This window comes from Xenopus laevis, chromosome 6L (genome assembly GCF_017654675.1).
Source record: "Xenopus laevis strain J_2021 chromosome 6L, Xenopus_laevis_v10.1, whole genome shotgun sequence".
NCBI classification, from domain to species: Eukaryota; Metazoa; Chordata; class Amphibia; order Anura; family Pipidae; genus Xenopus; species Xenopus laevis.
Genome location: NC_054381.1, coordinates 25730485 through 25748488, shown reverse-complemented (window position 1 = coordinate 25748488; position 18004 = coordinate 25730485). Strand labels below are relative to the sequence as shown.

Sequence of the window (18004 nt, the reverse complement as noted above, 5' to 3'; positions counted from 1 at the left end):
TGCTTCAGAAACACTACTATTGTTTATATAAATGAGCTGCTGTTTAGCAATGGGGCAGCCATTCAAATGAGAAAAGGCTCAGGTTACACAGCAGATAGCCGATAAGCTCTGTAGAACATAATGGTGTTATCTGTTACCCACTATTTAACCTGTGCCTTTTTTCAATTTCCGCCATTGCTACACAGCAAACAAATGAGTTTTACCAGTGCAGGGCAACACTACATGATATTTTCATTACTTTAAAGGAGAAGGAAAGGTTAAAACTAAGTAAGCCTTATCAGAAAGGTCCATCTAAATATACCAGTAAACCCTCAAAGTAATGTTGCTCTGAGTCCCCTGTCAAAAGAAACACTGCATTTCTTTCCTTCTATTGTGTACTCATGGGCTTCTGCATCAGACTTCCTGCCTTCAGCTTAAACCTCATTGCCCTGGGCAAGAGCATGCTCAGTTTGCTCCTCTCCCCCCACCCCTCCCTTCTCTACTGTAATCTGAGCCCAGAGCAGGGAGAGACTCAGGCAGGAAGTGATGTCACACCACATTAAAACTGCAGCTCCTATACTAAACAAACAGAGAGTTTCTAGAGCTGATTACTCAGGTATGGTAAAACATTCTACATAATAAATAAAGTGTTATAGCTTGCACTATTGCAGCTAATCTATTGGCAATAAAATGCCTCTGTATCTTTCCTTCTCCTTTAAAACACTTTAATTTTTTGGTGTTGCTGTCCCTTTAAACAGACACAATGAGCTCTGTATAAACAAGCCTCACCCAACCCCCAGTTGCAGCCTTTGTCTCAAATTTACAGCTGAGAGATGATGCATGTAGGGGAGGGGTTAATTGGAAAGGTCATTTGATTTGCTGCCTTGTGTTCCTCCTGCAACTGCTCTGGAAAATCAGGAAGTTGGAACATGAAAGTGCTTTCATTTCACTGTTTGTACTGCTTAGTCGAAAAAAATGACAAAAACATATTCAAGCATATTCAATTAAGGGCCCCAAAATGTTGAAAATATATAAAAATTAGGGATGCACCGAATCCACGATTCGTTTTGGGAATCGGCCAGGATTCGATCTTTTTCAGCAGGATTCAAATTCAGCCAAATCCTTCTGCCTGGCCGAACCGAATTTGCATATGCAAATTAGGGGCGAGGAGGGAAATTGCGTGACTTTTTGTCACAAAGCACAAAACAAGGAAGTAAAAAATTTTTTCCCTTCCCACCCCTAATTTTCATATGCAAATTGGGCTTCAGTTTTGGTTCGGTATTCAGCTGAATCTTTCGCGAAGGATTCGAGAGTTCGGCCGAATCCAAAATAGTGGATTCGGTGCCTTCCTAATGAAAATATATTAAAATTGCTCATTAATTAGGGCCTTACTGGGCCTTCTACATTCCTGAGTCCCCTGCAGCCGCAAGGTCTGCTTCCTCTGTAGTCATGCCTCATCATACATACTTACCAACCCTTTAAAGGAGAAGGAAAGCTACGGAGGCATTTTATTGCCAATAGATGAGCTGCAATAGTGCAAGCTAGAATGCTATATTTATTCTGTAGAATGTTTTACCATACCTGAGTTAAAAGCTCCAGAATCTGTTTGTTTAGAATAGGAGCTGCAGTATTAATGTGGTGTGACATCACTTCCTGCCTGAGTCTCTCCCTGCTCTGGGCTCAGATTACAGTAGAGAAGGGAGGGGGGTGGGGGAGAGAAGCAAACTGAGCATGCTCTTGCCCAGGGCAATGAGGTTTAAGCTGAAAACAGGAAGTCTGATACAGAAGCCCATGAGTACACAATAGAAGGAAAGAAATGTGGTGTTTCTTTTGACAGGGGACTCAGAGCAACATTACTTTGGGGGTTTACTGGTATATTTAGATGGACCTTTCTGATAAGGCTTACTTAGTTTTAACCTTTGCTTCTCCTTTAAAAACTGGAATCGAATTTTTAAAACTGGAATCAAGTTTTTAAAACTTCAAATCCAGTTTTTAAAACTCAAATCCAGTTTTTAAAACTCAAATCAAGTTTTTAAAATTCAAAGCAAATTCGATTCAAGTTTTTGGGTCAATCCTATTCACCCAAGTTGAGAGAATTCTATTTTTTTAATAAATTTAGAATTTCAAAGAGTTTTTTTGGCTACTTCGACCATCGAATGGGCTACTTCGACCTTCGACTATGACTTTGAATTGAAGGATTCGAACTAAAAATCGTTCGACTATTCGACTATTCGACCATTCGATAGTCGAAGTACTGTCTCTTTAAGAAAAAACTTAGACCCCCTAGTTCGCCACCTAAAAGCTACCGAACCCAATGTTAGCCTATGGGGAAGGTCCCCATAGGCTTGGCTAAGTTTTTTTTGGTCGAAGGATAATCCTTCGATCGTTGGATTAAAATCCTTCGAATCGTTCGATCGAACGATTATTCCTTCGATCGCAGTATTTGCGCAAAATCCTTCGACTTCGATATTCAAAGTCGAAGGATTTTCATTCCCAGTCGAATATCGAGGGTTAATTATCCCTCGATATTCGACCCTTGATGAATTTGCCCCTAAGTGTTTTCATGGTAGTATTTCAATGTACTTTGAGAACCGAAGGTAATAATGAATATAACATACCTCTTTTTCCTTTTCCTTTAGCCTTGTCCTCATTATTCCTTCAATATCTTGTTTTTGTTGAATAAACTGTAATATATAGTTGAGAAACATTAGCGTATTTAAATGTATAAAAAGCTATAGGTGCTTATTAGGTGACCCTTAGTGTAAAATTAAACACCCATTTATAAATCTGTGCCTTTTTTTATTGAGTGAAACTGATAAAAGTCTACTCCTGCTCACCTGTAAACCAAAACAGTCACAACAAAAGGGGTGAAAGGAGGGGTTTGTTTACTGGCGATCTTATTATCTGTCTCACAAGGACCAGGCATGGATTAGCTTAAATTTTTATATTTACCCTGTTAAATAAAAACATTCCATAGACAAAAAAGCATGTTCAGCAAAACCATTGTTCATTGAACTCATGCGGAAAATGGGGCTAATTATACAGAATCCAGTTTAGCTAGTAAAATTATATATGTGTATAATATAAGTATGTATTTTACACATTTTTAGTATGTAAGGTGTTTTTTTACTGAAATTTACTAGACTTAAAAAAACACAAAAGTCCCCATGTATTTATTCACAATTTAACTTTTTTTTTGCCCAAAAAATACCATGATCTGTAATTCACCAGTGTTCTCATTCTATTATTTTTTATTGTATACAAATATGGCCATTTCCAGCACACTGATTAACACAGTGCCAAAAACATTGTTAGCATACAATTCATTAGATGCAAGAAATATGCCTGAATAGGAGCAACACACATAGGGAGCCATAGAAGTTTCATCCCCTTAAGGAAGGTGTGAATTAACAAAGATAATATAAATGCTAGTTATACAAGTAGAGGATCTGTTATCTGGAAACCCATTATCCAGAAAGTTCCAAATTACGAGACGGGCATCTGCCATAGACTCCATTTTATCCAGATTTCATATGAACTATTTCCTATTTGTAATAAAAAAAAATGACCTTGTACTTGAGCCAAACTAAAATATAATTAATCCTTACTGGAGGCAAAACCAGCCTATTAGGTTTATTTAATGATTAAATGTTTTTCTAGTAGACTTAAGGTATGAAGATCCAAATTATAGAAAGATTCCTTATTCGGAAAACCCCAGGTCCCGAGCATTCTGAATAACAGATCCCATACCTGTACACTAAATGGAAGTATGTTAGGGCCTCATTAATTGAGAAAGATTTGGGGAGTTTTCTGAACAGACTGTGCAACTCTAGGCAGTGTCCGCTAGTGGCTTTCAAGTCATGAAAACATAACTTTAACTCTCTATATAGATAGGCTGTGCAAAATAAAAAAAAATTCTAATATAGTTAGTTAGCCAAAGATGTAATGTATAAAGTCTGGAGTGACTGGATGTCTAACATACTATTTATATATATAAAATACCTTAAGCTTTCCGTGTTACCAGTGAAGTTTTTAGTTTGGTAAATCTGCAGCTATACTATTGGGGAACATCCAGGTCCAGACTGGGTTTCAGAGTAGGCCCTGGCATTTCAAATACACAGAGGCCCAAACAGCCCCCACCAGCCCAGTAAATATTAACTGTCTATGGCATCTTAAAACACAACTTCCTGCTTTTTAGCTCTCTCAGTGACTAAAAAGGGGCCCATATGGGACATAACTGTTCAGTGAGTTTGCAATTGATCCTTAGCATTCAGCTCAAATTCAAAAGCAAACATTTATAACCCATGTGGCCCCCCTCAAGTCACTGATTGGTTACTGCCTGGAAACCAATCAGTGGAAACCAGAGAGCTGAAAAGCAGGAAGTAGTGTTCTGGCTATTACTTTGGACATCCAATCACTCCAGCCTTTATAAATTAAATATTTGCCTAACTAACTATATTGAAAAGTATCATTAAAATAGTTTTTTACAACACTGTATTAAAATACATCTGCACTGTTTATTTTATTATTTAGTTACTTGTATAAGCAGTAATTATAGTTTACATTTATAAAAAAAAGATAACTCAGTTCCTGTGTTTAATCACACTCCCAGGTTTATCGTGACGGCTCACCTGTGTTTCTTGTTCCTTTAGCTTTGCTTCGAATAACTTTTCCATTTCGTCTTTCTGTTGATTAAGCTGTAAATGTTTAATTAGAGAAATCTGTAAGTGTTTCTCCAATGGAGAGGGAAAACATTGCATTTTCAGAATGCAAAACTCATTGATGGTGCTAATAATTGACATTCCGTGTAATATTTTTGAGGAGATTGGCAATTCATAAATATACACATAATACTGTATAGCCTTGGGTCTGATGACATTTAAAAGATGTAAGAGCAAATAATCTTTCCATTCAAACAAACATATAGGGGCTGATTCACTATGGGTCGAATATCGAGGGTTAATTAACCCTCGATATTCGACTAGGAATTGAAATCCTTCGACTTCGAATATCGAAGTCGAAGGATTTAGCGCAGAAAATTCGATCGAACGATCGAAGGATTATTCCTTCGATCGAACGATTAAATCCTTCGAATCGAACGATTCGAAGGATTTTAATCCAACGATCGAAGGAATATCCTTCGATCAAAAAAACTTAGGCAAGCCTATGGGGACCTTCCCCATAGGCTAACATTGACTTCGGTAGCTTTTATCTGCCGAACTAGGGGGTCGAAGTTTTTTTTAAAGAGACAGTACTTCGACTATCGAATGGTCGAATAGTCGAACGATTTTTAGTTCGAATCCTTCGATTCGAAGTCGTAGTCGAAGGTCGAAGTAGCCCATTCGATGGTCGAAGTAGCCTAAAAAAACCTTCGAAATTCGAAGTTTTTTTACTTCGAATCCTTCACGTGTGTGTGTGTGCGTGTGCGTGTGCGTGTGTGTATATATATATTATTATATAATAAATACCTTAAGCTTTCCGTGTTACCAGTGAAGTTTTTAGTTTGGTAAACCTGCAGCTATACTATTGGGGAACATCCAGGTCCAGACTGGGTTTCAGAGTAGGCCCTGGCATTTCAAATACACAGAGGCCCAAACAGCCCCCACCAGCCCAGTAAATATTAACTGTCTATGGCATCTTAAAGCAGCCCCTCTGACATTTGCCAGAATCCTCAGATAGCCAGTCCAGGCCTGGGAACAACAACTTCCAAGAACTTTTTGTAGTGGCTCAAAAGCTGCCACGGGTCCTAAGGGTTAGACGAGCCTTTAGAAGATCTATCCAAATAATAAGTGTAGTGAGCAAAGTGCAATTGTGCTCCATGTTATTTTCTTCACAGGGTAGTGCTTTCCACAGAATTCTATCATCATTGTAGTCACAAGGGGATGATGTACGTTAGGCAACTGCATTGCGCCTGATGAAATTGCGTGGAAGTCAGCCATCTTCTGGCAAACAAGTGACCTTTGCGCCTCTTTAGGCGCAAGACAGTTGTGCCTATTGATGCTGGATGCGAACCCTGGCGCTACCTCCAGTGTTCCACTTTGTCAAATACATAGCAAACAGATGGAAGTGCAAAGATTATATTTCTATACAAGAACCTTTAATAAATGGAGTTTAATGCACAACTCACTCACTGACCCCTAATATCTTGTATTGGGTCCTCCAATTTACACTTTTTGGGGGTTCACTTAATGAAAATAAATGAGATTTTATATTCATCATGTGGATCCCCCAAAAATATGTTTATTATAATATTTGTTACCAGTCTTTTTCCATTATTCATTTATTAATAATGTGTTCATATTATAAATAATAAATCAAATAAAGCAGCATCCCTAATCATTAAAATGGGCAAAAAATAAATAAATTGTAAGCAAAAGCTCATATCACAAATGTATCACAAACAATAAACAAACTGACATATCAGTCTGAAAACAAATAAAAATTAAGAGCCTTCACTGAATTCCGTCCTCATTAACAAGAAACTGCTTGTGATGCTAATAAGAAGGTCTATTTCCCTTCCCCCTATCTGTAGCTTTGGATAAAAAAAAGCGTCACCCAAATCCAAAATCAATGTATTAGTTAGCCTTATTGAATCCTCACAAAGTTAATCCAAAGAACTTGGATTATTTAAAAACATAAATAAAAAATAAAAGTAAAAAAAGAAAACTCACAAACAATTACAAGGCAATTAAAAATATAAATCATAAAACAGTAAAACTAACTTGTCGGTGTTTTGGTGGCTTCTATCCCTTAGAATTAAGGAAAAAATGAAAGCCAACCGAACAAGGAATTGGCAAGTAATTTTGAGCCAGATCATTTATCAAAAGGGAGACGGAGGAATTTGTGATTTGTCTCGTCCTAAAGCATGAAATTATGTCACCAGTGCACAATATGGAATTCCAGCAAATTGCATTCATTAAACAACTTCTGCTCTGCAGCAGGTGCCGGAGGAAGGTTAAGTACGTAGCAATTTTGATTGATATTTTGCCTGAGCATGGTCATTAAGGCAAGTTACTCTGCTGCAGCTTATAAACATCAAAAGCTTAGTAATTATTAGCAACATAATTTGTGTTTGTAGAAAGGAATCTATTCATATACATATTTATTTTTAATTGAATTCAGAGAACCAGGTAATAAAATGTTGCACTTTAAACCAGTAGGCTTTATTATATACAGAAAGAAAAAGGCAGAGGCATTAAGTACTGGCTTTGGGTGTCTTTAGCAAGTGATATGACGCCATAAGAATAGGCAAAGTACAACAGTGTCTATGAAAACAGACGTCCGTCCAACCACTAAAGGTTTGGGCTTTGATCTTTGAGGCTGAAAATAGCTCTCCATTGATTGCAATGTATGCATAATGCTACAATAGGAGCCGTGGGATTTCCTCCGTTTTGCCTAAAAAGCTCTGCTGGAAATAAACTGGGGCTGTTCAGACTCTTTAGGGCAGCAGCAATAACTGTGAAAACATTATTATTATCGGTGTTTGCTTAAGCAATTGACACAGTGCCCTATGAATGGGGCATAAACTATGATAAAGATACCTCAACCATTCTTCTAACATGAAAGAAATATATGTATTTTCTAAATAAAGTTTTAGTGTAGTTCAGTCTTGTATAAATCTATTAACACTTTTTATATGTAGTCATCACGGTCCAGAACAAATCATTTTACAGCCTTCTGCTTCTAAAGAGGGTGTGTGCTTTTAGACCATGGGGATGCTCAACTTAGAATTCCATTAGCCATCTCCTATCCACAAAAATGCATAACAAGCACCATATTCATCATATAGCTGTGTGTTGTTTTAATGTGCCCAAAATCTATACATGTTGTTATATTAAAGCTGCAGGAATTCAAGTGGCCAGGTAGAATTTTTCCTTCGACATCTGAATGATTGATTTTTGAATATGAGTTTTTCTAAACTCGATCGGGATAAAAATAAACTCCATCATGTTAAGTCATGGAGAAAAAAATAATTGTTCCATTCATTTTAAAAAATGTTGACTTTTTATAAAAACTTGAAAAATAAGATAGATTAACTGGGTTCTACAGACTTTCATAGAAGTTTGTCAGGTTTTTGTTGTTAGAATTTTCATATTTTTTATTGATGAATTTCAAAAATTTGAATGGTGAAAAAAACACAAAACACTGAACCCATTAAAAAATGTCTGGTCACATATCAATTCATTCGCTATTAAGCCATTATTAGTATGTATTTATGTAGCACCCAGATATTATATAGCATAGTTCTTGCCCCAGCAGAGCTTACAATCAAATTTCAGTAATCACACAAATGCGTCAATTCAGTCCGGTGGCAATCCGCCTCTAGGTTTCTGGACTGTGGGAGGAAACTATCGCACTGGAAACCCAAGCAAACATTGGAGGAACATAACAAGTCGATAGAAATATGAATGTAGCCTCTCAGCTCTTTAATCCTCTCTGTATAATGAACGCCTCATTATTCCGGAGCTAAAGGCATCTCAGAAGGGCAGGGAAGAGCTCATTATATAGAACTCCCTCCTTATAAGACTCTTCTTCCACATTGATACTTTAGATGGAAAGTACAAATCTAGTTTCAAATTTAATTTGACAAAAAAACTCTATTGTTGCATCCTTTGCCAAGATTACTTTTGCAAATATTTTGGCCAAACGTGTAGATTGATTCTGGATACACATATGAGCATGCCCCAGGTTACTAAATCAGGACTTCACCACTGGAAAAAACATAAAGAAATTGTGAGGAACAAGGCATAAGTTTAAAAGGAACTAAAGCCCATAATAAGCATGGGCTGCAGTTATTGCACGATTGGTAACGTCCTATTGTACAAATGTGGAGGTACTGCTGTCATGTAATGTTGGACTTTTTTTATTAAAAAATCAGAAAAATTCTAACTTTTTGGGAAAAAGCCCGTAAAAAACAAGCATTTTGGGAAAATACGCAGGAAAAAAACATACGATTCGGGATTCGATTTTATTGAGTTTTTACCCATTAAGTCAATTAATAATAAATAAGATCAAATCTGAAAAATGCAGATTTTGATAAATAACCACTGTAGCCAATTATCACTATTGTCTATTTTGTAGCCATGACAAGTAGCTGCTACTATTAGAAGATCTCTATTAACCCTGCAGTCAACATTTATTAGATAAGCACACGTTTGTCTACAGCATCATGGGTTAGCCGCGATCATATGTGCATGGCGATTTAGGGACCATATTATTAGTGTACAGAGCTGTTGTACCTTGAAGTTAGTAGTAATAATAAACACTGGCTTCAGTCATCATACCTACATTTGACAATCACAGAAGCTAATGTTTATTACAGGCTTCATTGCCCTTCTAAAGCCAGTGAAGATACTAATTACATCCGTAGATAAACACTGATAATGATTACAAAGCATGCAAACAATAGCTTTAATCCAATGCTAAATTAGCTAAGGGGCTACAAAATGATAGACCATGGACAGTGTTTGTTAGTTGCCTTATCTCACACCGATTCTTTATTTAAAGAAAAGCAGTTTTAGTTTGAACTCAATTATTGCTTAATAAAGAAATCAGCCTTGCGTTTTGGAAGTTCCATAAGCAATAATATAATTATATAATATATATATAATAATGTACGTACCAGAAAGAGGTATATATAGGACATTTGATACACTGAAATTGTTAGAAAACTGCATTTAAATAAGTGCCTGAAGCTACTTAGCATCATGTAATGCAACCAGTATACTGACTGTGTGTTACAATGCAGATCTACCATATAGTCCCCCAGCTTGGATAATCCAGCTAGTGGCCTCATTAGCTGCATTTAGAAGAAATGCTACTCCCATAATTGACATTTTTTGTGAGACATATGGACAGACATGCCCTGAGTGCAGAAATGGAAGCACACACTGTTAAAGTAAATGTCTACCCAAAAAACAGTTTTATGCATAATGAAAGAAAATATAATGTTAAGCACATTTCCAGCACATGTTCATTTAAAGTTACCAGCGTTTTTTTTTTGTTTGTTTTTTAGTGTATACTATAAAGTTACTTAGAATTAAAAAAAAAAACTATGTTGGGGTGAGTTCCTTTTTAACAATAGGGGCAATTAACAAACAATCAGTGATAAAACTCAAGAGAGAATAGACGGTTTAAGATGAATCTCTTATGAATCCTCTTATTTGCGACTTTGAAGGGGTTTGTTCGACTTTAAAGTGATACAGACGCTAAAAAACTGCTTTATAAAATATGAATGTACATTAAGGGGGGTTATTTATATAAGTCCGAATTTATCTCAATATTTTCTGAAAAAAACTCAGACCAAATCTGCACTGTTTTTTTGGGCTTATTTATTAATCCACTTTCCCGAAAATTTTGTTTGCGGGAAAAAATCAGATTTTTCACTCGATTTTCAAGATTTTTTTGGATTTTCACCCGAAAACTCATAATTTTGCCTGAAAACTCCGAAAACATCAGGGTATTGCCAAAAAACCAGCGCACATCAAAAAATCATTGGGACTTCTCCCATTGCCTTATATGCAACCTCAACAGGTCTGAAATGCTGGATTTTCAGATTCTGACTTTTCCATCCTCAGGGTTTAATAAATTACGAAAAATGCGTGATTTTTTTTAAAAGTCCAATTGTATAAAAAAAAAAACACACCAATTTCTCGTGATTTTTGCCTTCAGATTTTAGTAAATAACCCCCTAAAAGCAGACCTGGACTGGGAGTCAAAATAGGCCCTACCATTTCAAGTACACAGAGGCCCAAACAGCCCCCTACATGCCTAAACAAGTCCACTATATGGAAACTTTCTATGGACCCATACAGTAGCCCCTCTGGCATTTGCCAGAACCCACAGATTGCCAGTCCGGGCCTGCCTCAAAGTAACTTATAGGTCATGCTGATCGTTTTTTGTGGAGAGGTCTTTTTTTTGTTAATTATTTTTAGTTGAAGTTCCTCAACCTGACTGTTTTGCCAACCTGACTGCCCCATCTCAACCTGACTGCCCCATCTCAGCCTGTCAATTAAAGTTTCTAATGCTGCACAAAAATGGCAGGCCCCTTATAGACGAGCACGGGGAGTCAGACAGGTAATGTAAAAGCCTTGTGAAAATACTTTATGGCAAAATTATAAGAAGCAAACAAAGCCAATACTATGATAGATGTAAAAATTGTTTAATTTCTGGTATCAGTATCTCTTTAAACAACCATAATTAGTTTGACAATTTGCAATAGGTCTTCAGTTAAAATTTGTTCTGGTTTATCAGTTAAAATTTGTTATGGTGTATCAGATATTTAGCTTTTTGTTCAGCAGCTCTCTAGTTTATTTCCATGGCTTGTTTAACAATGCTAAGTTTGAATGAGAGACTGGAATATGAGTAGGAGGAAGGCTGAATAGAAAGATAAGAAATAAAAAGTAACAGTAAAATAGTAAGCTCCCATTGCAATAGTTTTGAGGCTAGGAGGGTCACTTACCCCCAGTTGAAGGCTGGAAAGATGTAAACCAGTAAGGCAAATAATTTAAAAAACAATATAAATAAAATAACGAAGACCAATAGCAAAATTGCAAGAAATAGGACATTCTATAACATATTAAAAGTTATCTTCAAGGTAAAAAACCCATTTAAACACATAAGCTCAAAGTACCTGAACGATTTAAACGAATAGGAATTTACTGTGCAGCAAAGATGTATATTTATGCATTATTATATTATATGACTGCCTAATGAGAACAAAATGTACCTAGTGCAAGATTTGCTAAATGATTAATTTATATTTAACTGGGCGATATAAATTTTCTCAAACGTAAGACGGGGCAACACAAGAATTTCAATATTTCAGAATTCAGAATTAGCTGAACATGCCAAAGGACCTTTCTTTATTAAACTCAGCACAATGCCACCAAGCCGTTTATGTTTAGCTCTTTGCCCTCACCAGTTGGCTTTATAGAAAGTCCCCATTGTAATCCTGAAGTATCGTTTTTCATGAATTTCTATAACCATGAGCGCAACAATACAGGATGCTGAGTCTGACAAAATGAAATAAGTAAAGTCGCCCTGAATTGGCACAGAGTTTGACAAGAGCCGAAAAAGTGGCTCTTTACATATCTAAAGACATAGGCAGTTTTACTCTGAAGGTTTTCTTTTTCATATTCTTTTGCTGCTGCAGATGAACGTTGAACACAAGCTGTGGCCACTTTGCTATAACAAAAGCATCTGTACTGATACAATACTACTGTGCAAGTCCTAAGAACTCAACAGATCATAAAGAGGGAAACAGTGGGAAGGAAATCTGAAGTTTTTTTGGTTTTTTTTTATCAAAGATAGAAAAATAAAGCATTCCTCTAGAGTTATGCATTTGTAACTATTGTACTGCCAGATTTAAATATTTATACCTATTGATGTTTACTGAGCAAATGTATTATTCCAATAATTTTCAGAATACTATGGGAGTTATTTATTAAAGTCTGAATGCCAAAAACTCGAACAATTTGAGATTTGTTTTACTATAAAATCTGAATTTTTAGTGGAATTTTTTTTTTTTATAGCACATAACAGATAAAACACCATTGTATTGGATAGGGCTTATCTGTTAAGCTGGCCATAGACGCAAAAATCCGATCGTATGAATGCTCGATTCGTACGATTTTCGGACCGTGTGTGAGAGTCCCAACATTCTTCGTCCCACGGAGATCGGTCGTTTGGACGATCGGCCAGGTTAAAAGATTTCTGTCGGCTGCCGATAATATCTCTGGATGTATTGTTAATCTGACGATTTTCAGTGGGAGACTGTCACCAGCTTTGTCAGACATAACTTTCGTACGATTGCTGTCAGGGGCAGAATATCCGCTGATCAGTTCTTTTACTGCTTTATTTAAACTGAACATTAGTGGCAGGTCGGGAGATGGGGAACGATTGGATCTTTGCGTCTATGGCCAGCTTTATGCGCCATGTAACCTGAGCCTTTTCTCCTTTTTTCCAGCTTGAATGGCGGCCCCCTTGGATACACAGCAGCTTATTTATATAAACTATTCTAGTCTTTCTGAAGCAAACACAGAGCTTGTACCAGTGCATGCTAACAGTATTTTGTATGTTAATTACTTTAAAATGCTTTAATTATTTGGTGTTACTATTCCTTTAAAGTACGGATTTCTCAATGCACTTATCATGGGATAAAGTGTGTCATAAGCCTAAAGGTCCCCATAGACGCAAAGATTTCTCTTGCGAACGACCGATTTTAGCGAAGTCCCACCAATCCTTCCAAATTATCGTGTGGTTAGTGGGATTCGAACGATCGAACATTTTAAGATTTTTCTGCCGACATCTGTCAGGAAATTGATCGGCCAGGTTAAAAAATCTTTGTTGGTCCCAGTGCAATCTATCTATGTTTGCAGGGCAAAGCAGGCAGCTACCCTTTGTTTTCCTCTCAAATTGGTCTTTATAGTTGATGGACAATTCGTACGATCGTTCCGAGATAATCGTGGTCTCACGATGATGATCAGATCTTTTAAAAATCTCAACATCTATGGCCATTTTAAGGCAAAGGGTGGAGGGTTTTGCCGTAATCCACTCTTCCTCCTGGTATTGAATGGAAACCACTGACGTCTTTTGGCCAAAATGTCAGTGTTTTCTATTTATATGAATGACAGAAGGCATGAAAGTGATCGGTCATTTTTAGGCAGCATACTTTCTATTACAGAAATAAATATTAAATAGAAATAAATCGGCATTTCATGATGCTAGCTTACCAGTTTTTCTGCGGTTGCTTTCTCATTTTCAAGATCAATTTTCAGTTTCTCTTGAGCAGAAGACAACTAAAATTGTACAAAAAATAAATTTAAGGGAATCAAGGAGACTCATTTCCAAATCTTCATCTTAAAGGGTTTGCTCACCTTTGATATCTATGATGTAGAGATTGATATTCTGAGACAATTTGCAATTGGTTTTAATTTTTTATTATTTTTGTTTTTTGAGTTATTTAGTTTTTTATTCAACAGCTCTTCAGTTTGCCATTTCAGAAATCTGATTGTTAGGGTTCTATTTACCCTTCCAACCATGCACTGAGTTGAATAAGAGACTCGAATATGAATAGGAGAGGGCCTGAATAGAAAGATGAGTAATAAACAATAACAAATACATTTGTAGTCTTATAGAGCTTTTGTTTTTAGATGGGATCAATGACCACTAATTGAAAGCTGGAAAGAGTAAGAAGCCAAAAAATAAAAAAAAACTATAAAAAAAAAAAGTAACGAAGACCAACTGAAAAGTTGCTTAGAATATAAAAAGTTAACTTAAAGGTGAACCACCCGTTTAAGTATCCTTGCTACAGAACAGAAGGACAGATGGAGCCCTGTCAGTTGCTGCTGTGGCTGTTCCACAAAGTGCTCCAGGTTCATGGGTTTTCATAAAGTGCTAACCCTGGTTTCCTTAGCCCAACGTTCCAGCTTTAAAGGGATATAATTCAAATCCATTATGAATTTGAAAATAAAAAAAGTTATGTTTTTTTTAAAGAGAGGCTCTACATTCTTCCACAATAATTTGGTATAAAAAAAGTTCACAACAATCTGGTCACTGTTTCACTGGAGTCTATATGACACAAAACTGATTTTTTTGAATACGGGATATATGATATATGATATATGAGGAAACAAAACCATGTAGATAAATAATGCTGACTTGGTATTCAATACATGCTAAGGAACTTCACTTAATTACCACAAACCCAACTACACAGATTTCCAAGAGCACATCTTACTTTGTCATCTGTTCATCTCTTTCAAATAAGCCATCAATCTGGACATACAAAAGTTTTGCTCATCCCCCCTTTTTAAGGAATATTTAGATGCAGATTGAGATATTGCTACAGGCTGCCTATTAACACGCTCAAAAAAAAGCCATCAGTAAATGTCAAAAGTCACACCTTTTCAATGGTCTGTTGGTCTTTCTCCATTTTCTGTTTCATGGAACCCACGTCCAGATCTGTAACAAAGGAGAAGAAGGCAAAGCGTGAAATCCCATTACTCTGATAAAGCATTCATGTTGTGCAATTTAGTGCACTTTGTTAGCCCCGTCCATTGCACAGTGTCCAAAAGTCCTAGCATTACTGTGACCCTCACAGCTACCCTTGACATTCTGGGTCCTTTGCCTGCTGTTAAGCAGCCTGGTCAATAAGAACGTAAGAAGTAAGTTCAAGAGCCAAGTGTGGCTTAAAACCTCCACTTCTTTTGATCAAACCTAGCACTGGACATCCTTGCTGTTAGTCAAAGCAAATACAAAGTGCTTTAGCAGGTGGTTCTCCTTGGCATCTAAAGAAAAGATGACCTGTTAAGTTAAAAAGAAAGCATATGTGCTTAATAAGGTTTAGACCACATATCCCACAATGAAAGGGACAGACTGTATTATTTTAAATTAAGTTGCACTCCCTTAAGCACTAATAATTGCCACTAAGCACTTCCTACAAGTTAATATCAACCTTTTACATTAATGGTGAGGACTTAAGTCCATTCCTCTTTGCAGAACTGCTTCTACTGGGTCCAAGCCAGCATTTTGGACCATGTTCTTGCTGCAAATGATGCTTCTGCTCATAGACAGGTAACAGGACATAAATGAGGATTTTCTAGTACAATTCAGAATTCTTTTAATAATGGAAATTGACCATGTCCTGAGGCAGAAAGCATCACCATAACACAACACTACCACCACCACAACCACATTTCATTGTGAGTAAGGTGTTTTTTGTGTAGTGCAGTAGTCAGTATTTGCTTTATTCTATTCTATTTTGCTAAAAAAAAGTTCCAAAGAACATTATCTGGAACTGGGGATTGGAAATGTTTCACCTTGCTACTCTCCAGCTCATTAAAGCTTTATGTCTTCATCAACATTTGGGTCCACGTCGAGCACACAGACCTTTCTCCATATATAAAACATGTATAACCATCACAAGCCGAATTGAGGTTAGTGTGTGAACTATCTTTAAACTCAAGAATGTATATAATGAAATAAAGGCTAGAGTACAATAATCCCTGCTATCTCTTGATGCTAGATTCTTCTTGATCTGTTATCAATGGTTATATGTATGAGAGACAAATGTCATGATCTTGCACACTGAAACTCTTGTGGACAATACTGAAGGCCTGGATCATGAAGAGCTATAGGGCCTTTGGGCTTGTACAGTAAGTTAAGTACATAAAACACAGCATTCCTATTCTTATATATTTTACTTTAAAATCCATAATGCAAATGGAGCCTTAATAATAATTTCCAAAATGTATGCATTATTTCTATAAAGCATGATCATTTCCATTTAGAAGAGTGCTTTGACTTTGATTTGGTTGGGCAAATCAGACAGATAAAAGAATTTGTCTCATGAGCCATTGATGACTGCATCGATGGCCTGATGCGGTCCTTGCCCAGAAGAAATTTTCCAACTTTCCAACTGTCCGAATTGTGTTTTAAATTAATACACAGCTATAAAGCTGTTTACTTGCTTTAGAGAAGCCAAGTCAATGGATAATGTTGGCCCATATACATCCAGCTTGTCAACGGAAACTATATGACTAAGGGTGGCCATATACGGGCAGATTAAAGCTGCCGATATTGGTCCTTTAGACCGATCCGGCAGCTTATCTGCCCACGTGTGGGGGTTCCCGACGGGTCCTCCCGATCGATATCAGGCCAATAAACGGCCAGATATCGACTGGTCAAGTTTGATTTTTTACACAATCCAGGACCGCATAGCTAGTTGATGCGGTCTTGCGAACCGTCTTTGCCCATTTGTAGCATTGTAATCCGATCACTCAGCCCCAGGGCTGAACGTTCGGATTCACCCAATATCGCCGAGCCGTTAGTGGGCATATCGGGTTAAGATCCAATAGTGTATGGGCAGAAGATTTTACTTACATACAGACATCGGTGAAAAGAGAACTCCAGTTAGCATACTGATAAGTAAATATAGTAAAATAAGAAAATCTGACTTTTAACTGCAAGGAAATGTTCTTAAAATCCATGATAGGAATAACTGTTATCTCAATGCAGCACAAAAGATTTTTTTTTTTAATGCAATGGTCCTTTAAGATATAGTTTAAAGCCTGTAAAAATGCACATTAAAAATTAATAATTGTTTTAATTCTAACAACAATAATGGGAATAATAATAATAAAACGCCTGCTGTTATGTAGCGGGAACGACTTGTTACCTAGCAAGCGAATCTGCTTCTCTTTCTGTCTAAGAACATCTTCCAGCTTCTGAGCATTTTCATACAGCTCATCAATTTTCCCTTTCATTTCTTTATTTTCTTCTTCCAGCCGCTTTTTTTCTGGGTCATCTTCTGCTTCGAAAATTATCTGAAATTATTAAGGAGCCTTTTATTTTAAAGAGAAAAAAACCCCACAAAGAACAAAAGGCTGGGGCATGCTGTTGTGGGACAATAATGATACAGCACGGCCTTCGTATGATTTCCTGCATTCTGCTGCATATTTAAAATATGAATAGGGTAAAAAGGAAGGAGGCTAAATAGGCTCTTGCTGGAAGAAAGGCAGCAGTACATTACGTACAAAGACCAAAACACATGGGGACATTTTATTGACAGGAATAATGCCTATCATACTGTTTGTGTGCCCCCATCATTCAGGTCAATTTATTATGGAAGCTGTGTCCAGAAAGGCAGCTGGGGCCTATCCACCCACATGTCCCCTCTGTGTGTTTAGGAAAGAGTTGTCCGTAACTAGGCAAAAAGCAGGGAGTTTGTGGACGGGAAGCGAGGGGGGGTTTGCAAAGTGCACAGCTAAGGAGGGGGGCTTGTTGCCTTTGTACCACTCCTCTGTGACAGTGCTGCTTGTGTCATGAGGTGCACATCACATGTCAAAGTGCTGAAGTTTTCAGCCTGGAAGCCGCATGGAGTCCATCAGGCCCTCCGATAGCGGCACAGTTGGTTTTTTACTAGCTGCTGCTGCAGCCACCCGGAGGCCATTCATATTCTGAGCATTAACATGGCTTTGCATGCTTGTCACACATAGACTGTGCAGGCGTCTCGTGCTATTGAG

General features: G+C 37.1%; 1 protein-coding gene across 4 annotated transcripts in view; it reads right to left on the bottom strand.

Moving 5' to 3' along the window:
* Positions 1 to 18004, bottom strand: part of c10orf67.L (chromosome 10 open reading frame 67 L homeolog) — an 81560-nt gene that overhangs the window by 42260 nt on the left and 21296 nt on the right. For all 4 annotated transcript variants that reach the window (XM_018267266.2, XM_018267264.2, XM_018267265.2 and 1 more), the window contains exons 6-10: positions 17158 to 17305; positions 14884 to 14942; positions 13712 to 13777; positions 4611 to 4676; positions 2598 to 2663 (exon numbers count right to left, since the gene is read on the bottom strand). In XM_018267266.2, the coding sequence (XP_018122755.1) occupies positions 2598 to 2663; positions 4611 to 4676; positions 13712 to 13777; positions 14884 to 14942; positions 17158 to 17305 (405 nt within the window). The remainder of the gene's footprint in view (positions 1 to 2597; positions 2664 to 4610; positions 4677 to 13711; positions 13778 to 14883; positions 14943 to 17157; positions 17306 to 18004) is intronic.